Source organism: Amphimedon queenslandica, unplaced genomic scaffold (assembly GCF_000090795.2).
Source record: "Amphimedon queenslandica unplaced genomic scaffold, v1.1 AMPQUscaffold_13348, whole genome shotgun sequence".
NCBI classification, from domain to species: Eukaryota; Metazoa; Porifera; class Demospongiae; order Haplosclerida; family Niphatidae; genus Amphimedon; species Amphimedon queenslandica.
The window spans coordinates 97,395-117,792 of NW_003546416.1; the positions used below are offsets into that span (position 1 = coordinate 97,395).

The following is a 20,398-nucleotide window of genomic DNA, read 5'->3' on the forward strand; positions in this document are numbered from 1 at the left end:
ATACCGTATAGCTGGAGATATTTGCTGGAATATAATTTTGGTGTTTGCTGTTCATCATAAAAAAACGCACAATTTAATTCCGCAAAGCATTATAAGCAATGGGTGTATCAACAGTACACGCCTACACCAGCAAAATTAAATTCCACAAACATTAAAATTAGCTATAATGGGTACAAAATCGCAAAAATAATTCCCGCAAACTTTTCCAGCTATAGACATAGATTAATTAATCATAGATATTAGAGTTGTATACTTTAATATCTATGAATTAATCAACATAATTAACACCACGCCCATTACAAGGTGTGGCTGGTGTACATGCAATGGCGCCATAAAGAAGCACCTCGTTGTTTTATGAATAGAATGAACAGACAAATTCGTATATTACAAAGGCCAAGACCTAGTAAAGCAGTGTCTAGGGAAGATTTCCAGTTTGAGAAAGAAATCACTGACTTCAACATTGAATGCCCGATATGTCTACATGTCATCATGGACGACCCCCTGCAGTCCCTTTGCTGTGGACGACATTTTTGTAAAGCATGCATTTCTGGAGTCGAAATTGATTGTTATACAAGGGTACGTAGTTGCCCTATCTGTAGGGGAGACTGCAGCGATACCTTCCCTGACAAGAATTTTGAGCGCATAGTTTATTCCAAAGCTGTGTACTGTATGAAAAAGAATCAAACACAAGAGGCTCAATGTGACTGGAGTGGAAAATTAAGGGATTTTAGAGATCATTTATCTACAACGTGTCCTTATGATTTAGTGGAATGCAAGTATAAATGTAGTCAAAAGGATATTTTACGTGTCGACCTGACTGACCACTTAGAAAATCGTTGCATGCTTAGGCCTTATTCATGCCAGCACTGTGGAGCAAAGGATGCATATAAAGCCATAACAAAGTCTCATTATCGAGTTTGCAAGAATTATCCAGTCGGTTGTTCTCATTGCTCTGATGAAAATGTGAGGCGCTCCGAACTCAACCAGCATGTAAAAGATGAGTGTCCGATGCAAAGGGTTGAATGTGCGTTTAGCTGGTTAGGTTGTAAGGAATGGCCTTTAAGAAAAGATGCAAAGGAGCATTACTCTGATTCTCATCACGAAGCTCTGTCTCAGGCATACCGAAAGCTGAGGGATGATACAGATGAGCTTCACCTTCATACAAATAAGCTTCGCCTTGATACAAATGATCTTCGCTTTGATACAAATGAGCTTTTTCGTGATGTAAACCAGTTGAAGTTTGATATGAATATACGTAAGATAGATATTAGTGCTCTTTATGATAGCTTGAATGAAAAAATTTATAATTTGAAGGTGGAAAATGCTAAGTTGAAAGATGAGATGGAAGAACGTATAAATAGGAGGTGCAGGGATTTGGAACGTGACCTCAAAGTTTTGAGTAAGGATCATGATGACCTACTACGTTGGTATAGCAAATTGGTGGATGATTATGATTCATTCAAACTCATTGTAGGCATTTTTATAGCGGCAATTATAGCTGTTTTATTTGCCTTTTTTTTGTACTATAATAATTATCATCATACTATTATGGCAGTAATAAACGACGGTTATAAACAAAATAATAATTATTATAAATACTAGTTATTATCTTCCCTTTTGTTTGTTTTAGTTATGCTCTCTTTGTTTCTTTTTTAATTAATTTGTCTACAGCTAGAAATCTCTATATTAGATATTGCTATACAGTTATGAAAACTGTTACTACTATTCTATACACTACTATACAAATTGGCAATAACGTGTTGAATCACATACACGCCTTCCTGCTAGTATATAAGCTTAGCTGCATGCAGTAAGTGCAATAAGTCAATTGAATAAAGCAGAACAGTAGTCATAATTGCCTAATATGGATACTGGTATACCTGTCAATTCCATGTATGCTTATGCAACTGCAGAGCCTCCTTATGATCAACCTGGCTTTGACAAACAATTTGAAGCAACCAAAGAAGTACCTTCCACCGAGGGAGCTTCTGACCATGATGATATGCAAAAGGAGGAGGACCTAGAATCAGATGAAAAAATCCAAGAGCCACCACCAATACAAAAGGGACCTCTATTTTCATTAACTCAAGTAAGTGAATTTTGCTGTGATACTTTAATTTTGTTTTAGGAGAAAGCAGTAATCTTTACACAACCATTGGTCAAAGTGATGAATAAGAACCAGGACCACTATTTTGGATTGTCATCTGTGCTGAATACTTTTTGCTGCTTTTGCTTTTGCTGCTGTGGAATGTTCATACTACCTTGCACAATCCTTGCAATGATTTTCTCTATAATGGTATGCATCGACTACAGTAATTCCCATTATATTTATGATGTAAAATTTTGCAATAGGCTAAGAAAATGGATGATAGTGGGAGTCTTAAAAAAGCTAAAGCATTTGGTAGAATATCACTTGCTTTAAACATTGTTGCAATAATTTCAGCCATCGTGTTCTTTTTTCTCTGGATCATCATTTTTCCGGCTTCGATTGCTGCTTCAAGTTCATCCTCCTCCTATTACAGCTACAACTATTATCGTTATTCAACTCCTTCATATTATCAGTATTATTACTACGGTAAATAAGAATTGTTCATTATAGTGTGTGAAAATACATATGCACTGTATATATAGAGAAGTGTGTATCAGTCATTATAGGCATCATGTATTGTCCTATTTTTATTTTAAATATTTTATATAAAACTAAACTTCTGTTTTGCTGTTGATTTTATGCATCAAGTACATGCAGTATCCTACTAACAACAGTTTTGCATTCAAAACATCATTGTTGATTTTAAATTCTTGTTTTATTAAAAGATAACAATGAAAATATAAGTGAATGTGACAGTACTATATTATGCTCTTGTTTATTGCAACTGACAACTAATTATTCTTCATTCAGTCAATATATAATGAGGACGTAGGTGCAATCAATGTATCATATTATCTGTACATATCACCAATTAGAAGTCAAGTTTAGTAATAATCAAAATTAATAAAAATTAGATCATCATTAAGGCAAAGTACAGTCTAATAACGTGTCTTATTTTATTATCTATTGCATGCACAGCATTCAATAAGTTTATTAAAAATGTTTATGCAACAAGTCAATGTCTATGCTTTCTTTTCTTGTGTTTGTGAGAAGATTTGGATTTCTCTTTCTCCCTGAAGATTATCATAAATACAGTCATTCATCCATACAATTTTTTTCAATACCTCTTATGCTTTTTATTCTTTGCAGCTTCTCGTTTGTGTAATGGCGATCTTGACTTGTGTCTTCTCCCTTCATCTTCTTCACTTGATGAATAAGATTCTCTTCTTCTCCTTCTGTCATCACGTTTTCCTCTCTCTTCTAAAACAAAAACAGTACCAAATAAATAATAACAATACATTGTGTACTGTTGAGGTACAGTTGCATGGTAATAATAACATTAAATGCTTTTTGGTTTCTGCTATACCTCTTCCCAAAGCATCACACAGTTTATGCAGCTATTGACTAAACTTGTGCAAATGTAGCAAAACTTTGTTGCGGATTTATCTTCTACAAAATTCATACAACTGAATTAGACATTTACAACAGCAAAAATTTAGGCCCTTCAAAAGTTTCCAGCAATACAATATGATTATTATTATTATTATTATTATTATTATTATTATTATTATAAGTATAATTAATTATTACTGTCATCTTCTGCTCCTCTGCCACGGTCCTTTCTTTTCCTTCTCTCCCTCGTCTCCTCCTCATCACTGCTGTCACTGTATCGCCTCAACTCCTTCTCTCTCCTCTCCCTCCTCCTCTTCTTCTGTCTCTTTCTCTCTTCTTCGCTGCTATCAATGGAAGAAGTTGACGAAACACTCACTACTTCTTTCTCCTCCTCCTCCTCGCTTGAGGTACTACTCACGTCCAGAAGGAGTTCCTTGTTGGGGTCTACCCTTTGGAAGTTTCGGCACTCAAAAGTCAAATGACCAGCTGCAAGGAAGAACGAGAGAAAGAGTTAATTAGGAAGAGCAACAATAATGGAATATAAAAGAATATGTTTAAGCTTGTATTTAAGCTAATTCATGTGGAATTTACAGCTTTATTTCCACAACATTCCAACGCAATTTTAACAATGTCTTGTCAAAATTACAAGTTAATTACAAGTTGCTTGTTTACACATTGTGCTGGTGTTAACAATAACAGGAAGTTAAAATTTTCTCTAATTTATTGAGCTACGCTACTACGCTACTACTAGTCAGCTGACTAGTAGTATATTATAGATGCAAAAAGTACACATAATTATTACAATAAGTATAGTATCATAAAAATGATTAAAATGTCATATTTAATAGTAATTTTAAATGCTTACAATAGCCACATTTAGAACAGGCTCCACGTGACTGCTCCTTCTTGTTAGTCAGTCTGTTAAGAAGACCTGCACAAGCAATAATAAAGATGTCATTTCCAAGTATTTGCAGTACCTTTAACATCGGTTTTTCCGCCAAGAAACGCCATTTTCTCAAATTAATGGGCAGGGCTTTATAGAAGCAACAATGCTTCGTGCTTTATTGAGAACCAGAGGAGCTGTCAAACTGGTCAGACGGGTTTCTGTTGCAGGGGATCATGCAATACAGAGGTCTTTGATCTTCAGCTCTAGATCAATCTCCTCTGTAGGTGATATATGGCAGAAAAGGAGAATTCATTCATCAAGAAATTGTAAGAAAAAAATCCAAAAAAATATTGAAATTAATTCTTGTTTTATATCAGATAATGGGAAGATTGTGACTTTTAATCTACCTGACGTAGGAGAGGCAATAATGACTGTTGTAGTAAAGGAATGGTATGTACATGTATGTACATTACTCTCCAGATTACACAGTTACCCTTTGATTTACGTTATAATCTACTACTTATCGTAATATTACAGCTGATATAAATCCGGCCAGTTTGCACAAGCTCAAAATATTACAGCTTTTATAATAACTGTCAATGCGTTATCCTTATAGGTTAGTTAAACCGAACGACACTGTTGCGATGGGTGATCCGATTTGTGAAGTTCAAAGTGACAAAGTATACACAATAATGAATGAACAAAAAGTGCAACTTCTTCTTTGCCTCTCTCTCTCTCTCCCCCTCTTTTAGTCAGCTGCTACTATTTATTGTCCTCATGATGGTGTCATTAAGGAACTAATGTATGAAGTTGATGACATTGCTAAGAAAGATGAGCCATTAGTCACCATTGAAATATCAGGAGAAGAAGAAGAGCAAAGTAGCAGCAGTAGCATTCAAGGTATGCAAATAATAATAACAATAATAATAATAATAATAATAATAATAATAATAATAATAATAATAATAATAATAATAATAATAATAATAATAATAGTAATAATAATAATAATAATAATAATAATAATTTATTGGGGCACCTTTTCTTTTGTTTAGAATCAGCAGTTCCCACGTCAAAGAAGGAGGTAGAATCATTGTCATCGCCTCCGGCTAAAAGTGGGAGTGGCAAAGTATTAGCCACACCCACTGTGAGGAGGATAGCGGCTGAGAATAACATTGACCTTTTTCTAATTAAAGGGACGGGAGACGGTGGCCGCATCTTAAAGGAAGATATTTTGAAATATATCGATTCAAAAACAGGTGAAAAATAATTTTGACCAAATCGATAATTATTTTTACAAATTTTAGCTGCCCCTGCTGTCAAGAGTTCTGTTAGTCTTCCAGCCCCTCCCCCAGCCATGCCCCTTGATAGGGTAGAGCCAATTAAAGGATTTAAAATGATAATGGTACAAACAATGACAGCATCCGGACAGGTAGCAGCTGCCACTTTAAATTATAAATATTCTAAAATATATAATTTGTAGATACCTCAATTTGGTTATTGCGATGAAGTGCTAATGGACGAAGTGATGCAACTCAGAAATGAAATCAAAGATCTTGTCAAGGATAAAGATATCAAGATTACGTTTATGCCGTTTCTGATTAAAGCCTTGTCGATGGCGCTGAAGGATTATCCAATATTAAATGCTCATGTTGATCCAGAGTGTCGTAGCATCACATATAGAGCTGATCATAATATTGGTATGGCTGTAGACACACCCCAAGGACTAGTGGTACCAAATGTAAAGTGTGTACAGGTATATAACTTATATAACTCATAGCTCTCCATGTCATGTGTATTATATTAATATTATATTATATGCATGTTGCGTAGTAAGTTTGAGCTCATTCTGATCGAAGTTGGATTTTTTTTGAATTTTTTTTAAGTTGCTCCAAAATTGGGCCAAAGTCCCTGTACTATAGTACAGGGTGTCGGGCCAAATTTTGCCAAAAATGAAAAGTAGAGAATTCTTGATTTTTATTACATTTTCAAATACCTATACATGTTCTTATGTTGTGTAGAAAGTTTGATCTGATTCCGATCAAAATTAGACTTTTTACAAATGTTTAAAGTCACTCCGAAATTGGGCCAAAGTCCCTGTACTATAGTACAGGGTGTCGGGCCAAATTTTGCAAAAATTGAAAAGTAGAGAATTCACCATTTTTATAATATTTTCTGATACTGTACGTTCACATATACATGTACATGTGCCTATGTTGAAATTTGAGCAAATTTAATTAATTAAATTTTAATTTTAAATTACTGTAGAACCGATCCCTCATTGATATTGCCGTTGAGTTACATCGGCTCCAAGAACTGAGTATCAAAGGTTCTCTAGCACCTGCAGACATCATGGGAGGAACCTTCTCCGTCTCAAACATCGGAGCTGTAAGAACCAAGCACTCGCTTCCAATAATTTAATATAATAATAATCTCGTTAATTAGGTGGGCGGTACTTATGCCCGCCCACTCATCCTACCGCCTGAAGTTTGCATAGGAGCTTTTGGTAAAATACAAGTAAGTGATAGTCTCATGTGACTCTCACATGACTTACTGCGCTGTTCTTAGGCAGTTCCTAAATTTAACGATAAAGGAGACGTTGTTAAAAGTCACGTGATGTATGTTAGCTGGTCGGCCGACCACAGGGTCATTGAGGGGGCGGAGGTGGCGAATTTTTCAAATTTGTGGCGGAAATATCTTGAAAACCCAACGAGCCTGTTGGCTCACATGGTGTAAAAAAGAACTAGATGATTGTTTCATTATTATTATTATTATTAATTTATTATTATTATTATTTGCCATTTTTTCATTGATTATTATTATTATTAATAAAAATCATAGTTGTTAACAAAAACTAAGGTGCTAAAAATAGTAACGTGGTGTGACACAATCATAATTAGCTATTAAAATTCTATTTATATATACAAAAATTATGTAGTAGCGCTGTGTTTGTATGTGTTATATTAATTATTATTGAAATTACAGTTAATAAATTAATAGTTATATAACCGTTAGAGTTGTTGCCTGACTATTAAAATTAGCATAGCTATTAAGTGATTCTGCGTAATCCAGTATAGCACGATAAATAAAGACATACTGATCCTAAAAAGATTAATAATAATTTTAAAATAAAAAAATTGTGTAAAAATAATAATATCATGATCATGTGATGCACTGCTGTACTTACTAGATTTTGGACCATATGGGCCCTTTGTGTCCTCAAGTGTTTGACAATGTTGTAAATGTTCACAATGTGTTCAACTTTCACTCTCTCAATGGCTATACTCAATGCACAGAAAGCACCTGTCCTTCCAATACCAGCACTAAAGGAATGAGAGAAGGAGAGTTAAGACACATGTTTAAATTTTGCAAATTAAACTTCATTGAATTGCAGTTATTGCACACTGTAGTTGTGCTAAATCAATGTAATCAAGAGTAGCTCTAACTAATTATCTACTCTTGATGTAATGCATAATACTATAATTTAAAGTTTTACACCAGTGTGTCTGGAGGTGAGTATCAGTGATGTAATACCTGAGTCCCTTGACATCTGCCCTCAGCTTCACCTCAAGCAGATATCTCAGTCCTCAGGTATTACATTACTTATACAGACACACTAAACTTTACATGTAAGATAAACTATATTTGACATTACTAACCTGCAGTGTACTAGTATTGGCTTGTTCCCAGTTTGCTGTTGCCTCTTTTGCACTTGATCAATGAGATCAATCATGCCTGATCCATTTGAAGGTGCACCACTCCTCGGCCAGCTAGTGAAACTAAAGTGATGGACAACTCTAGTTTCTGGCGGTGTGTCTCTCTATAAATGAGAATGGAATCATGAGAATGAAAAAAATTGAGGAGTACAAGGTAAATGTAAAATTCAAAAGTTTTTAAAATGGAAATTAAAACAATCAAAGCATAGAAATGAACTGAGAGTATGTTATATACTAACAGGAGTGTAGGTGACTCTTAGTTGTCTGTGTATATAATCCTCTTGATGATTTGTTAGCTGTAGTGTCACACTTGCTGAGCCAAAGGCTAACTCTTCTCCTCTTTTGTAGGGCCAGTACTGAGCACTCATTACAAACTGCAGAGACAAAGAGAGAGAGAGAGGAAGAATACTTACTATTAATTGGTTTTATTATTCTTTACTTGTTCTTTTTCTTCAGTGTTGGCGAGCATGACAATCACTGATACTTGCTGCTCACATATCATCTTCCAAAAATCATTAAGTGTATTGTCCTTAGGAGCCTGAGCAGCTATGTAGCAGTTCTTAGCTTTATAGCCCTGCAAGTTAAAGGGAGTGTGAATTATAATTAGTGAGTTAGAATGATTATTATCACTTACATCAATGAAACTAGCATTGATGTAATCAGAACCAATCTCTCCTGGGATCTTTGTTAATTTGACGCGATTGTGATCATCTACAAATTTAAGATGTTAATTTGCATTTTTAACTTATGCAATCATGCATATTGATAAAAGGGCACTCTTTCTCTTCCTTACAAGGTAGTGCATTGTGCAGTCTGTTCTTGTCTTTGTTGGCATCATTCCTTGCACTATAAAAATCATCAAAATGAGCTCTCTCGCTTTGCAGACGCTGCAAAAAAATAATAAAAAATAAACCAAGGGAAGAAGCAAATTAAAAGACAAGGAATGAAAATTTAAAATGATAGAAGAGAAGAGATAGTTTTCCTTACAGAAAACTCGTGACTGTATCCTGTCTCTCCTTCATCATCTTCTATCTCGAGCTCAGCCATTCTAGCCTCCAACTGCTCAATGCCAATATCAGTCTTACCAGTATTGAGAATCTCAACTAGTGCATCATGAATGAACACAAACTGAGCCTAATAGAGAAAAAGAGAGATTGAAGGAGAAGAGAGTTACTGCATGTATATGTGCATTACCGTATAGCGGGAAACTTTCAAGGATAACAAATTTCGCGAATTTTGCGGATTTTTTCATGATTCGCGAAATTAAATTCCTTGAAAATCAATTTAATATGGTACAAGATGGCAGATTAGTGGAAATTCGCGAAAATTAATTCCGCAAACTTCCGGATATGGGTCATTTGCGAAATTTAATATCCTCGAAAAAAACCCGCTATACGGTATGTTGCAGCAACATTGCATGTACCTCAGTTTGGACCATGTGGTTCCTGTTTTCTCTCATCTGTCTTACAAACTGGTAAGGATTGAGTTCTCTCTCTTGATCTGCTCTCTGCATTTCAGAATCAATGGTAATGAATGTACCAGTACGACCCACACCAGCACTGAAAGAAAAAAATACTTGGTAATAATTATGGACACAAAACTTCATTTTACTTCCATGCACTTTTAAATGAATAAATAAATATTTCATTTTGCTTACCTGCAGTGTATTATCATTGGTCTTTTGTCTGTATATTTGTGGTGCCTTCTTACAGTATGTATAAACTGTATCAGTGGAGTTGGGTGGCGAGGTACTCCGAAATCAGGCCATGAAGTATAATGGAACTGCTTGATGCTCCTAGTGGTTTTCTCATCCTGCTATAAGAGAGAAAAGAACAGGTTTGACCAAATAAAGAGAATTTTGTCTTTTTTAATTTTCGCAAAATTTGTACTCTATAGAATTGATATTCTGTTGGCTTACTGTTTGTATCTCAAATTCTCTAATGCAGTAGTCAGCATGTGAAGTTGATTTTATAAATGTCACACTGATTGGACCAAAACGCTCACTCCTCCCTACAGTATCAGGCCAGTACTGGGTGCACTTGACCTGCAGGATAATGACATGTGATGATCATGTGATACTCATGTGACACTATAGTTTCTTACCCTCATTTTCTCTTGCAGGTTGGTGAGCATTACTACTGTAGGTGACTCATAGTCCCAGACCATTCGCCAGAAGTCACCAATTGTGTCAGGAAGAGGACCTTGTGTAGCTATAAACTCATTGTCTCTATTGTAACCCTGTAAATAAATAAATTAATAAACAAATAAATAAATAAACAAGCAAACAAACAAACAAACAAACAAATGAATAAATAAATGATTAAATGAAAGAATAATAAAATAATGATATAATATGTTCTTACATGTATGAAATTGGCGTTGATGTAATCATGGGGAGAATCTTCCACTGGAGTTAGCTTCACTCTTGAGTGATCATCTGAAATTAAAGTAATAATAATAAAAATAATGACAATGATACTATACTTACAGCACTGGATATTAGCATATCTGTTCCTTAGCTTATTCATTGGGTTTAGACACACATCAACAGATGGGTTAGGAGAAGATCGATTAATATCCTAAAATTAAAGAAAAAATTAAAAATGTTCTTCATTCATTTCTCTTGCCTCATATTCCTGGCTAAACATGTAATTATCGTTTGCGTGAAGTCGATCAACAATCTTTCCAAATTCGGCCACACTGATTGGAGGGTGTCCCTCATAGTGCTCAGACAATGCTAAAGAGGTTCTACTTAATGTCGTATCATTTGACTCCATGTGAGGCATGGAAGGAATGGATGTGTCTGAGGTTATCCTTTTCATTTCTTGTGTTGGTTCCTATAGAGAGGACAAAATGCAATATATATAATTTTTTTAAACTAAATATCTTACTTTATTTCCAAATGTCAATATTCCAGTTCTCTTCCTACAATGAGTAAAAATATTAAGCTCAAGTTTTAGCATGGAGTGCTACTATATAACATTGAGTACTATAGTACTATAGATGCAAATGTGTGTGCATATATATGTACCTGTAAACTAAGAATAATACAACTATCACCACAACCACTATTATAATGATGACCAGTAGGACTGTCACTACAGAGCCTGCTATTGCAGGTCCAGGGTTTGTAGCTAAATAAATAAATAAGAAAAACTATAAAAATACAATTTATTGATCTCTTTTTTACCGGTAGTGACTACAGCAGTGTAGTTGCTGGAAGTGAATTCAGTATACTGTCTCTCTGCACTTGTGCTCTGCTTCTTGTTGTTACCAGCAGAAGATACATCAGACTAGAAGAAATAGAATAATAAAAGATGAATGCAAACAAAGAGAGAAAAAACATGCTAAAATTATCATCTACCATAACCTCCCACAAGTTATTATACTCCTTACCAAGAATGGATATGCTCTTAAAAAGAAAGTATAGGGTGTCCCATATCTGAGCTCTCCATTAGTATAGCTACCACTTCTGTCATTAGGCTGAGTCTCTTCTCCTATTATGTAGTATCCATCAGAAGGAAATAGAGCATCAGCAAATTCAGCAGCAACATAGCCAATCTCTCTGGAGCCATCATAATCATCTTGAGCAGTGGAGTATGTTGAAAGGCTGGCCAGTGATGGGAACTGGATATCAGGAGGAGATGATGGAGCAGAAACTGCATCAGATCTTAGAATGACAGCCACTACGTGATAATGACTAGAGGAAAGAGAGAAAAAAAAGAATGAAAAATAAAAAATTATATAGATAAAGGATAAAAGAGGCTATCACAGTCTACATAGAGTGCTTTTAAAATGCTAAACCATTCAACCAGTATATTACCTTATCGGTCCATTGATAGTTGACGGTCTTACCAGTTGTATCCTAACCTTACGACCATCGACTGCATCACTCGGTATAGTAGGGGTACTTGGAGGAGGAGGAGCTAAAAGAACAAAATAATAATAATTGTAGTTTATGAAGAATTGTATACTTACGGCTTGAAGGTGTGTTGACTGATATTGGAGTGCTTCTTTGACTCTCGCCAGCTCCATTGATAGCTGTGACACTGATAGTGTATGTGCTGTTAGGATAGAGATCAAGTAGTGTTGTACTCAAGGAAATTGCTTGAACAGTAACAGATCTCTCTGAAGAGTTAAAAGAAGGATCCTCTCCACCGGAATTAGCTTTAAATGGCTGATAATAGACCTAGATATCAGTATCAATATCAATATCAGTATCTATATCAATGTCAATTATCAATATTAATATCAGTATCAATATCAATGTATCAGTATCAGAATCAATGTCATATCAGTATCATATCTTACATTATAGCTAGTGATTATTCCATTAGGGAATGCAGGTATCATCCATTGTATAGTTATATTGGTCCTTCCTGGTTCGCCTACCACTTGTAGATTCAGTGGTACACTGGACGCTATTAGGAAATATTCATAAACCAGTAACCAGTAACCATTGTCCACTTACTGTCATTCAAAGTGCGAATATTGATCCAATCACTGTACGGTCCATATCCTCTAGCTGTCCCTGCAGCAACACTAAAATTATAAATGGTATATTTCTCAAGGTTTTCTATCCTAGCTGTTGTAGAAGGAGCAGATACTATTACAGGGTTGAATGGAGTTTGGAATGGTATAGAGTATCTTATACGATAGCTCGTGATACGGCCATTTTGAACGAGACTGTCAGGAGCATTCCAAGAGAGTTGAACTGATGTTGAAGAATCAGTGACAATTCCAACATTAAGTGGTGCACCTTCAGGAACTATTAGGAAAAAATTGTAATGTAAATATACATACAAGCTATTGTTCATTCTCTTACTGTCTTCAATGGTTGATGTAGTACATATATCAGTTGCTATTGGGCTGCCTCCAATGACAGTGAAGGCTTGCAATGAAAATGAGTACAAAGAAGCTTTATAAAGATTATCAACAATAAAACTAGTGCCATTAGTAGGAGTGCTAATGGTGGAATTAGACTCTGCACCATATTCCCTCTCAGAAGTTGATGATAGAGGTAGGTATGTGATGCTGTAGCTTGTAATGAGACCATTTGGTTGGAGTGGTACTGACCAGGCAAGGGAGATTGAGGTGGAGGAGTTTGTAGGCAAAGCAGTGCAGTTGAATGGTGGAGAATCAGGAGCTGAGAAAAATAAATGAAAATAGTAAAAATAGATTTAAAAATAAAGATTAAATCACAAATAAATGAGAAAAATAGTAAATAATCATAAATCGCCTTTTTCACATGTAAAATATATTAATTTTAGCATATGCTTACCATCGGGTTCAATTCTCACAGGATTTGAGGGTGTTCCTCTATCAACAGCACTGCAGTTGGTACCATCCACTCCATTACATGCAACAACAGTGAAAGTGTATTTAGTATATGGGATTATGCCATCACTTATTCTGAAATTGGTACCAGATTCTGTGGTATAGGAATGAGTAGTTGAGGGAAGTGCTAGTATAAAATCTCCGTCTCTATCAAGATCCTTTTGATATAGAAAGTATCCTTTAATCGGGTTGTTACCGTCAAAACCAGGAGACCAAGAGACGTCAATAGTTCTTGATGTGTATGAGGTAACTATGACATCAGTAGGAGGATCGGGTCGTTCTAAAAATAGAAGTAAATAAATAAATAAATAAAAATAAAACATAAAACAATCAATGACATTCTTTCAACTAACCTAGCACTGTGATACTGGTTGATTCCGATTCATAAGATCTCAAGTTGGTATCAGGTAAATAATTACTAGCTACACAGGTATAGTTAGCAGTATCATTTCTCGTCACACTAACAAAAGCTAACTCTCCCACGGACCCTAACCTAGCAACATCAAGTATCGACATATTCACGGGATAGTTTGACAATGATACAGGCGTGGTTGTCATGGTGATATTGGGTGTGGTCTCCGATATATTTTGACCGTTTTTCTTCCAGGTGATAGAGACAAAAGGGTAACCCGTAGCAACACAATGCAAGCTAGTGGAATTCTCTATGAGGAGCGACAATGAGTTTGAGATTGTGTAGACTATTGGTCGAACTAAAAAAGAAAAAAAAATTTAAATATTTAATGTTCTTTTTTGCTTTTTTCCCCCTTACCATGTACAGTTAGGCTTGCAGTGAAACTCAAGCTACTGATATTATTATAAACAATACATTGATAGTCTCCACGATCATCAAAAACTAAATCTTGAACAGATAAACTTCCAAAGCTCTGAAGATTTGTTCTACTAGAGACAATACTGTATTTGCTGGGATTGGAGCTATAGCCATTGCTTGTTGTGTTGGCAATGATTGTTGAGTTGTACATCCAATAGATCTCATGATTTGGATCAGCTACAGCATAGCAAATGAATGTAGCAGTTCCCCCATTCAGCACTGTAGCATTTGAGGGCCTTTGGATGATGTATGGTGGACCTAAAAGTGGATTACTCAATAATAAAAATGTATAATAATTAGTATGATGTCATTTAAGGTCCTACATTTTCTCCCTCCTTTTGTTCTCATTCCTCTTTCCCATTTCTCTCCTTCTGTCTTCTCTCTCTCTTTTTCCCTTACCATGTATAATGATATCAATATGGCCATAATGTTCTCCTGCAGGATTGATAGCAATCAAAAAGTATCGTCCCTCATCAGTTTGATTCAATCCTGATATAGTAAGATTCAGTCTGCCATTGCTATAGGAATACGCTGAATCTCCTCTCCTGGTACTTAATCCAGTGATATCTTCAGTATCACTTGCATAAGGATCGTTTGAAAATAACGGGGAGAACCTCCAGTAAGTATTTGAAGGTGAAACAGGTGGAGCAGCGTCGTCTATTCTAAATGATAGTAGTGTTGTTCTATCTTCTATTGCAACTCTGTGACTGTCACCATCCAGTGGTACAACAACAGGAGGAACTGAAGAGAGAGGGAGAGAGAAAGAAAGAAAGAGGAAAAAAGAAGAGGTTTAAATATAAAATACATGTACAATGATATATGTATATATCACAGAAAATATTATAAAATTAGAGAATTCTCTCTTAGCAATTTTTGAAAAATACTCTGCACTGTATACAGTAAACGGACTTTGACCCAATTTTAGAGCAACTTTAAAAATTCATAAAAAATTCAAATTTGATCAGAATAAGCTCAGACTTGCTACACAACATAAAAATGTTTATACATATCAGGAAACATTATAAAAATTGAGAATTCTCTGCTTTTAATTTTTGGCAAAATTTGGCCCGAGACCCTGCACCATAGTACAGGAACTTTGACCCAATTTTTGAGCAACTTAAAATAAAAAGTAGCTCAAATTCTGTACGCAAATCTTTTCCTTTACCTTGTACAAAAATTTCAAACGTCACAAGGTCCTGTCCAACATTATCAGCTCTGCAAGTATAATTATCATTAGTATCACTTCTGTTAGCCATAAGAGTCAAAGTCTGATTCGTCTGATTAATAACACCATCAGCTGTAACAAACTCTTGAATCAGTGATTCGCTGATACTGATTCGACCATTGATATTATTAAACTGTCCATCTGATACACCAGTGAGTTGAACTGTGTTCCTATACCATGTAATGGATGGAGATGGAAGACCAGTTGCAGAACAAAGGATAGATATTGAGCTTGACTCATTCACATAAAATACTGCATTAGATGATGGGTAGAGAATATTTGGTCGCACTACATAAAAAATAAAATTATAAATGGAGGATATTATGAGAAAAAAAGCATATATTTAACATGTATATACACTGCTAAATCTCACCGTTAATGACTGCAGTAGCACTATTATTATAAGCAATAACAACGTTAGTAGCTTCACAGGTATATACACCAGCATCAAACGGTATAGCTCCAGTAACACGGATACTACTAGTCAATTCTCTATCACCACTTTGAGTGTTAGTGATACTAGTACGATCATCAGCCATTACACTCTCTGTGGCACCATTAGTACCTTCAGTCACCTTGTACCATGTTATGTTGGGACGTGGGTGACCGGTGGTTACGCAGGTGAACGAGAATGGGTCAGGATGGGTGACAGTGGTGTCTGATGGCGGACTTATAATGACAGGAGCAACTGTGAAAAGAGAGAGAGAGGGAGAGAAATGTAAAGTTGTTTTTTTACTAGTAACTTACCCAATACATCTAATGCAAATTGATCTGTAGCTCTTCCAGCAGTATTGCTAGCAGTACAATTATAAGTAGTATCACTGTCATTATCAGCTACTGGTGAGATCTCAAGGCTACCGCTAACTTGATATATCAGTGTCGAACCATCTTGAATTGGTGATCCACTATTGATCGTGATCCTACTGCTGGTTGATAGCTCATTTCCATTCCTATACCAGGTAATGCCTGGTTCTGGAACACCAGTACCAGTACACTGGAATGTAACTGTAGAATTCTCGTTGACTGTGTAGGTGGTCATTTGCAATGCTATAGTAGGCACAACATGAACAGTTAGAGTAGCTGAAACATTGACAGTCTTTACATTGTTATTAACAAAGCAATAATAATCACCAGCATCTACTGGAGTAGAATCAAATATCGTTAGTGTACTAGATCTATCAGTAGAAGTACTGTTAGTTGTTGTAATAGTGTATTTAGCATTTGATGATAGAATAGTTCCATTTCTTATCCATTGTATTGTTGGTTGAGGTATTGCATTAGCTGAACAGTTAAATTGAGCTTGTAATGGTTGAATTACTGTAATATCAGTAGGGATCTGAGTAATATCAGAAATAACTGCAAGGGATCGAATGTTATTATAAAAATCATTAACAATACTTTAACTTACAGTTAACAGTTAATAATGCTTCTGCAGTGACATTATTCAATGGATTGCTACCAGTACATTGATAAGTACCAGCATCTAATCTATTGGCATTAGTCAATGTTATAACACTAGTCAGTTCATAACTGCCATTAGTCATCTCCTGTATAATGACACCATTAGATCCATTAGAGAGAAGAGTGTTAGAGAAGGTCCAGCTAATGGTAGGTCTTTCATAACCAGACACAGTACAATACAGTGATATGCTGCTGAACTCAGTAACTGTGCGATCCATTGGAGCTCTTAATAATCTTGTACCAACTGTAAAAATGAAGTAGAATCTAGATAGTAAAAGTCCTTAACTTACAGTTAACAGTTAGTGTAGCTTCTGCACTGATATTTGCCAATGGATTACTACCAGTACATCTATAAACACCTGCAGCTAATTCACTGATATTAGTCAGTGTTAAAGTGCTAGTGAGCTCATAACTACCACTTGTCATCTCTTTTATAATGGCACCATTAGCATTATTGGAGAGGGAAGAAAATGGAGCATTAGAACTCTGTTCCATGAAGCTCCATTCAATAGATGGTCTCTCATATCCAGATACAGTACAGCTGAATGTTGCATTGCTAAACTCAGTTACTGTTAGATCAGTAGGGCCAGTTAATAATCTAGTCCCAACTGCAAAAGGTAAAGAAAATAAATCTAATTTGGTATTTAAGTGCATTAACTTACAGTTAACAGTAAGGCCAAATGAATCACTTACAGTACTAGCAGTGTTATTAGCAGAACAGCTATACCCAGTATCAGTATCAGTATCATATGCATTAGTAAGTGTCAGTGATCCATTGACACTATATATCAATGAAGATGAATTGAGTGAAGCTGGATCAGTCATTTCAGTGAATCTAGAATCAGTAATAAGAGCTCCATTCCTATACCAGGCAATATTTGGTTCTGGAACACCAGTACCAGTACACTGGAATATAATCGTAGAATTCTCATCAACTGTGTAGGTGGGTGATTGTGATATTACAGTAGGGACAACATGAACAGTTAGAGTAGCTGAAGCAGTGACAGTCTTTACACTGTTAGTAACAGAGCAATAATAATCATCAGCATCTAATGGAGTAGAATCAAGTATTGTTAGTGTACTAGATCTATCAGTAGAAGTACTGCTAGTTGTTGTAATAGTGTATTTAGCATTTGATGATAGAGTAGCTCCATTTTTTATCCATTGTATTGTTGGTTGAGGTATTGCATTAGCTGAACAGTTAAATTGAGCTGCTACTGGTTGAATTACTGTAATATTAGCAGGCAACTCAGTAATGTCAGGAATAACTGCAAGGAAAATTAAAAAATGAATGTTAAAAATTACAACTTACAGTTAACAGTTAATAATGCATTTGCAGTGACATCATTCAATGGATTGCTACCAGTACATTGATAAGTACCAGCACTTGATCTATCGACATTAGTCAATGTTATATTACTAGTCAGTTCATAGTTGCCATTCATCATCTCCTGTATAATGACACCATCAGTTCCATTAGAGAGAAGAGTGTTAGAGAAGGTCCAACTAATGGTAGGTCTCTCATATCCAGAAACAGTACAATACAGTGATATGCTGCTAAACTCAGTAACTGTTTGATCCATTGGAGCTGTTAATAATCTTGTGCCAACTGTAAAAAGAAAAAATCAATTCATTTTTGCATCAGTTGAAGCTCAACTTACAATTAACAGCGAGGCCAAATGAATCACTTGCATTACCAAAAGTGTTAGTAGCAGTACAGCTATACCCAGTATCAGTATCAGTATTATATGCATTATTAAGTGTCAGTGATCCATTGACACTGTATATCAATGAGGATGAATCAAGCATAGATTCAGTTAATTCACTGAATCTAGTATCAGTAATAGGTACTCCGTTCCTATACCAGGTAATATCTGGTTCTGGAACGCCAGTACCAGTACACTGGAATGTAACTGTAGAATTCTCGTCAACTACATAGTTCATCATTTGAGAGGATACAGTAGGTACGACTATTAAAAAAAGAAATACAAGAATTATGAGATGAACCTTTATAAGCAATAAAATAAGCTAAAAGATGAAAAGGTATTTTTCAGTGCCAATAACAATAAGTCAAAAAAAAAAATTATTAAACACATAAACATTGAAATAAAAATAGCAAATTATCTTTGCTTTCAGCAGAACCATGCACTAGCAATTATAAGCCCATACCACTTACAAGCTCGTTGAAGGAATAGAGTATCCATTTCTGATCCAAAAGAGTTGCTAACATAGCAAGCATAATTCCCAAACTGTTCAGGATCAGTCAAAGTAATACTAATGGAACTGGTATTGTATAGAGACAATGCAGACCCATTGAGCAACCATGAATAGACTAGTTGAGGTGAAAGCTGGTTCATGTCTGGTACAAAGCATTCAAGAGTAACAGTAGAGCCAAGAAGAACTGGGTTCTGGTCAACTGACAATGTAGCAGAAAGTGGAGGACCTAAAAAAGAGAGAGAGAGAGAGTAAGAGGATTAAGAGTATCACATGTTACATCCATGCTAGATCTAAATGCATGCCTCCATCCATGCATATTATATTACCTGGTTCATTTAGAAAGAGACCAACTCTTATGGAGTCTACCACCTCATTTTCATCTTCAGCATCACAAGTATAGTATCCCTCAAGATTACGAGTAAGTATACCATTCACCGTCATTATGGTACTCTCAAAAGCCTCGGTGATATCAAATAGAGTGTCATCGGTGGGTTCCAAGCCTTGAGTATTGGTCCAGTTTCCAGAGCCACTAGCTCCTATACAATGAAGCTCTAGTGACAAGACGCCACTAGGATTAGCTATGAAATTCATTCCATCATTGACAGTAATGCCACTAGCTCCTTCGTAGACACCAACTCCTACAGAATTCAAAGAAATGATTCATGAAATATATAACTGCTATATAAAATAACAATACCTGTTGCTTTTACTTCAATTGTAGTTTCATCAGTTTCATTACCATCATTATACGTTACAAAACAACTGTAATTCCCTGTGTCGACTGAGGTAAGAACTGGGACAGTATCCCTTGAAAGAGTTGATATGTTTTGAGTAAAGTTTCCAGAGAAGCATTCATAATTTGGAGGACACTCTGCTATCCATTCAAAGCTGATGTCATCCACATCAGGATCTATCAGACTGCAAGATAAGGTAAGGACGGAACCTACCGTGAACGGCGGGTCCTCAGGACCTGAAGCTATAGTTAATAAGGGGTCATTTTGAGCAATGGAGAGAGCTAAGGAAGGGGAGAGAGAAAGAGAAATATAAAAAAATGTGATAAACGTGTTAATTTGTAGCTCACTGATGCAGCAGAAAGCCAGCAAGGCGCAAAGTTGCTGTTTCAACGGCATCTTCCTTCAAGAGGAGAGCTTTCTACAAGGGCCTCTCCTGTTCCAAAATTTATGAGAGAGACGGAGCAAGCCGTAACGCCCTCCTTTTCACCTATTGGCCGTGAATAGAGCTCAAC

General features: G+C 35.7%; 5 protein-coding genes across 6 annotated transcripts; 3 read left to right on the forward strand and 2 right to left on the reverse strand.

Annotated features, from left to right (window-relative positions):
• The first annotated feature begins 363 nt into the window (after nt 1-363).
• LOC105313166 (TNF receptor-associated factor 5-like) lies at nt 364-1,710 on the forward strand. The gene is made up of 2 exons (XM_011406360.1): nt 364-1,470; nt 1,672-1,710. Exons 1-2 carry the CDS (start codon nt 364-366, stop codon nt 1,708-1,710), a joined length of 1,146 nt encoding a protein of 381 aa, XP_011404662.1.
• Nucleotides 1,711-1,845: 135 nt separating this feature from the next.
• Nucleotides 1,846-2,775, forward strand: LOC109582867 (uncharacterized). The gene is made up of 3 exons (XM_019997895.1): nt 1,846-2,089; nt 2,129-2,296; nt 2,353-2,775. The coding sequence occupies exons 1-3, from the start codon at nt 1,865-1,867 to the stop codon at nt 2,581-2,583; spliced, it is 624 nt and encodes a 207-aa protein (XP_019853454.1). The 5' UTR covers nt 1,846-1,864; the 3' UTR covers nt 2,584-2,775.
• A 192-nt stretch (nt 2,776-2,967) lies between these two features.
• LOC105313167 (protein SREK1IP1-like) lies at nt 2,968-4,523 on the reverse strand. The gene is made up of 5 exons (XM_011406361.2): nt 4,459-4,523; nt 4,347-4,412; nt 3,680-3,967; nt 3,214-3,349; nt 2,968-3,162 (listed from the first exon to the last, which is right to left on the reverse strand). Exons 1-5 carry the CDS (start codon nt 4,490-4,492, stop codon nt 3,105-3,107), a joined length of 582 nt encoding a protein of 193 aa, XP_011404663.1. The 5' UTR covers nt 4,493-4,523; the 3' UTR covers nt 2,968-3,104.
• Nucleotides 4,502-7,176, forward strand: LOC105313169 (lipoamide acyltransferase component of branched-chain alpha-keto acid dehydrogenase complex, mitochondrial-like). Its single transcript, XM_011406362.2, has 10 exons — nt 4,502-4,693; nt 4,745-4,817; nt 4,984-5,047; nt 5,120-5,267; nt 5,423-5,626; nt 5,675-5,799; nt 5,851-6,123; nt 6,636-6,755; nt 6,813-6,884; nt 6,936-7,176. The coding sequence occupies exons 1-10, from the start codon at nt 4,531-4,533 to the stop codon at nt 7,101-7,103; spliced, it is 1,410 nt and encodes a 469-aa protein (XP_011404664.1). The 5' UTR covers nt 4,502-4,530; the 3' UTR covers nt 7,104-7,176.
• A 32-nt stretch (nt 7,177-7,208) lies between these two features.
• On the reverse strand, nt 7,209-20,380 carry LOC100638857 (receptor-type tyrosine-protein phosphatase delta-like). Of its 2 annotated transcripts, XM_019997897.1 has the most exons (40): nt 20,234-20,380; nt 19,850-20,167; nt 19,479-19,790; nt 19,112-19,378; nt 18,597-18,905; nt 18,248-18,544; nt 17,598-18,203; nt 17,226-17,543; nt 16,883-17,179; nt 16,222-16,830; nt 15,848-16,162; nt 15,415-15,762; nt 14,649-14,990; nt 14,190-14,507; nt 13,774-14,130; nt 13,365-13,700; nt 12,909-13,229; nt 12,555-12,851; nt 12,395-12,504; nt 12,062-12,272; nt 11,907-12,009; nt 11,480-11,783; nt 11,274-11,376; nt 11,115-11,217; nt 10,975-11,008; nt 10,711-10,920; nt 10,572-10,662; nt 10,447-10,520; nt 10,187-10,321; nt 10,002-10,127; nt 9,741-9,898; nt 9,507-9,642; nt 9,071-9,217; nt 8,877-8,970; nt 8,718-8,794; nt 8,523-8,657; nt 8,323-8,457; nt 8,027-8,187; nt 7,555-7,690; nt 7,209-7,469 (listed from the first exon to the last, which is right to left on the reverse strand). In XM_019997897.1, exons 1-40 carry the CDS (start codon nt 20,280-20,282, stop codon nt 7,368-7,370), a joined length of 8,901 nt encoding a protein of 2,966 aa, XP_019853456.1. In that variant the 5' UTR covers nt 20,283-20,380; the 3' UTR covers nt 7,209-7,367. The 2 variants fall into 2 exon arrangements, with proteins under 2 accessions (XP_019853456.1, XP_011404665.2); XM_011406363.2 differs by lacking the exons at nt 16,883-17,179; nt 17,226-17,543; nt 17,598-18,203 and having other exon boundaries at nt 20,234-20,378.
• Nucleotides 20,381-20,398: the final 18 nt, after the last annotated feature.

What these genes read in the sequence shown, in the direction of transcription:
- LOC105313166 (XM_011406360.1), top strand. Translation starts at nt 364, where the DNA reads ATGAACAGACAAATTCGTATATTACAAAGGCCAAGACCTAGTAAAGCA. An exon ending in ATGATTCATTCAAACTCATT is followed by an intron (nt 1,471 to 1,671) that starts GTAGGCATTTTT and finishes ATTTGTCTACAG; the next exon opens with CTAGAAATCTCTATATTAGA.
- LOC109582867 (XM_019997895.1), top strand. Translation starts at nt 1,865, where the DNA reads ATGGATACTGGTATACCTGTCAATTCCATGTATGCTTATGCAACTGCA. An exon ending in CTCTATTTTCATTAACTCAA is followed by an intron (nt 2,090 to 2,128) that starts GTAAGTGAATTT and finishes ATTTTGTTTTAG; the next exon opens with GAGAAAGCAGTAATCTTTAC. An exon ending in CAATGATTTTCTCTATAATG is followed by an intron (nt 2,297 to 2,352) that starts GTATGCATCGAC and finishes ATTTTGCAATAG; the next exon opens with GCTAAGAAAATGGATGATAG.
- LOC105313167 (XM_011406361.2), bottom strand. Translation starts at nt 4,492, where the DNA reads ATGGCGTTTCTTGGCGGAAAAACCGATGTTAAAG. An exon ending in CGGAAAAACCGATGTTAAAG is followed by an intron (nt 4,413 to 4,458) that starts GTACTGCAAATA and finishes TTGCTTGTGCAG; the next exon opens with GTCTTCTTAACAGACTGACT. An exon ending in AAGAATAAAAAGCATAAGAG is followed by an intron (nt 3,163 to 3,213) that starts GTATTGAAAAAA and finishes GATAATCTTCAG; the next exon opens with GGAGAAAGAGAAATCCAAAT.
- LOC105313169 (XM_011406362.2), top strand. Translation starts at nt 4,531, where the DNA reads ATGCTTCGTGCTTTATTGAGAACCAGAGGAGCTGTCAAACTGGTCAGA. An exon ending in TAGCAGCAGTAGCATTCAAG is followed by an intron (nt 5,268 to 5,422) that starts GTATGCAAATAA and finishes TCTTTTGTTTAG; the next exon opens with AATCAGCAGTTCCCACGTCA. An exon ending in ATATATCGATTCAAAAACAG is followed by an intron (nt 5,627 to 5,674) that starts GTGAAAAATAAT and finishes TACAAATTTTAG; the next exon opens with CTGCCCCTGCTGTCAAGAGT.
- LOC100638857 (XM_019997897.1), bottom strand. Translation starts at nt 20,282, where the DNA reads ATGCCGTTGAAACAGCAACTTTGCGCCTTGCTGGCTTTCTGCTGCATC. An exon ending in ATTTGGCCTCGCTGTTAATT is followed by an intron (nt 18,545 to 18,596) that starts GTAAGTTGAGCT and finishes TTCTTTTTACAG; the next exon opens with TTGGCACAAGATTATTAACA. An exon ending in TATTGATATCATTATACATG is followed by an intron (nt 14,508 to 14,648) that starts GTAAGGGAAAAA and finishes ATCCACTTTTAG; the next exon opens with GTCCACCATACATCATCCAA.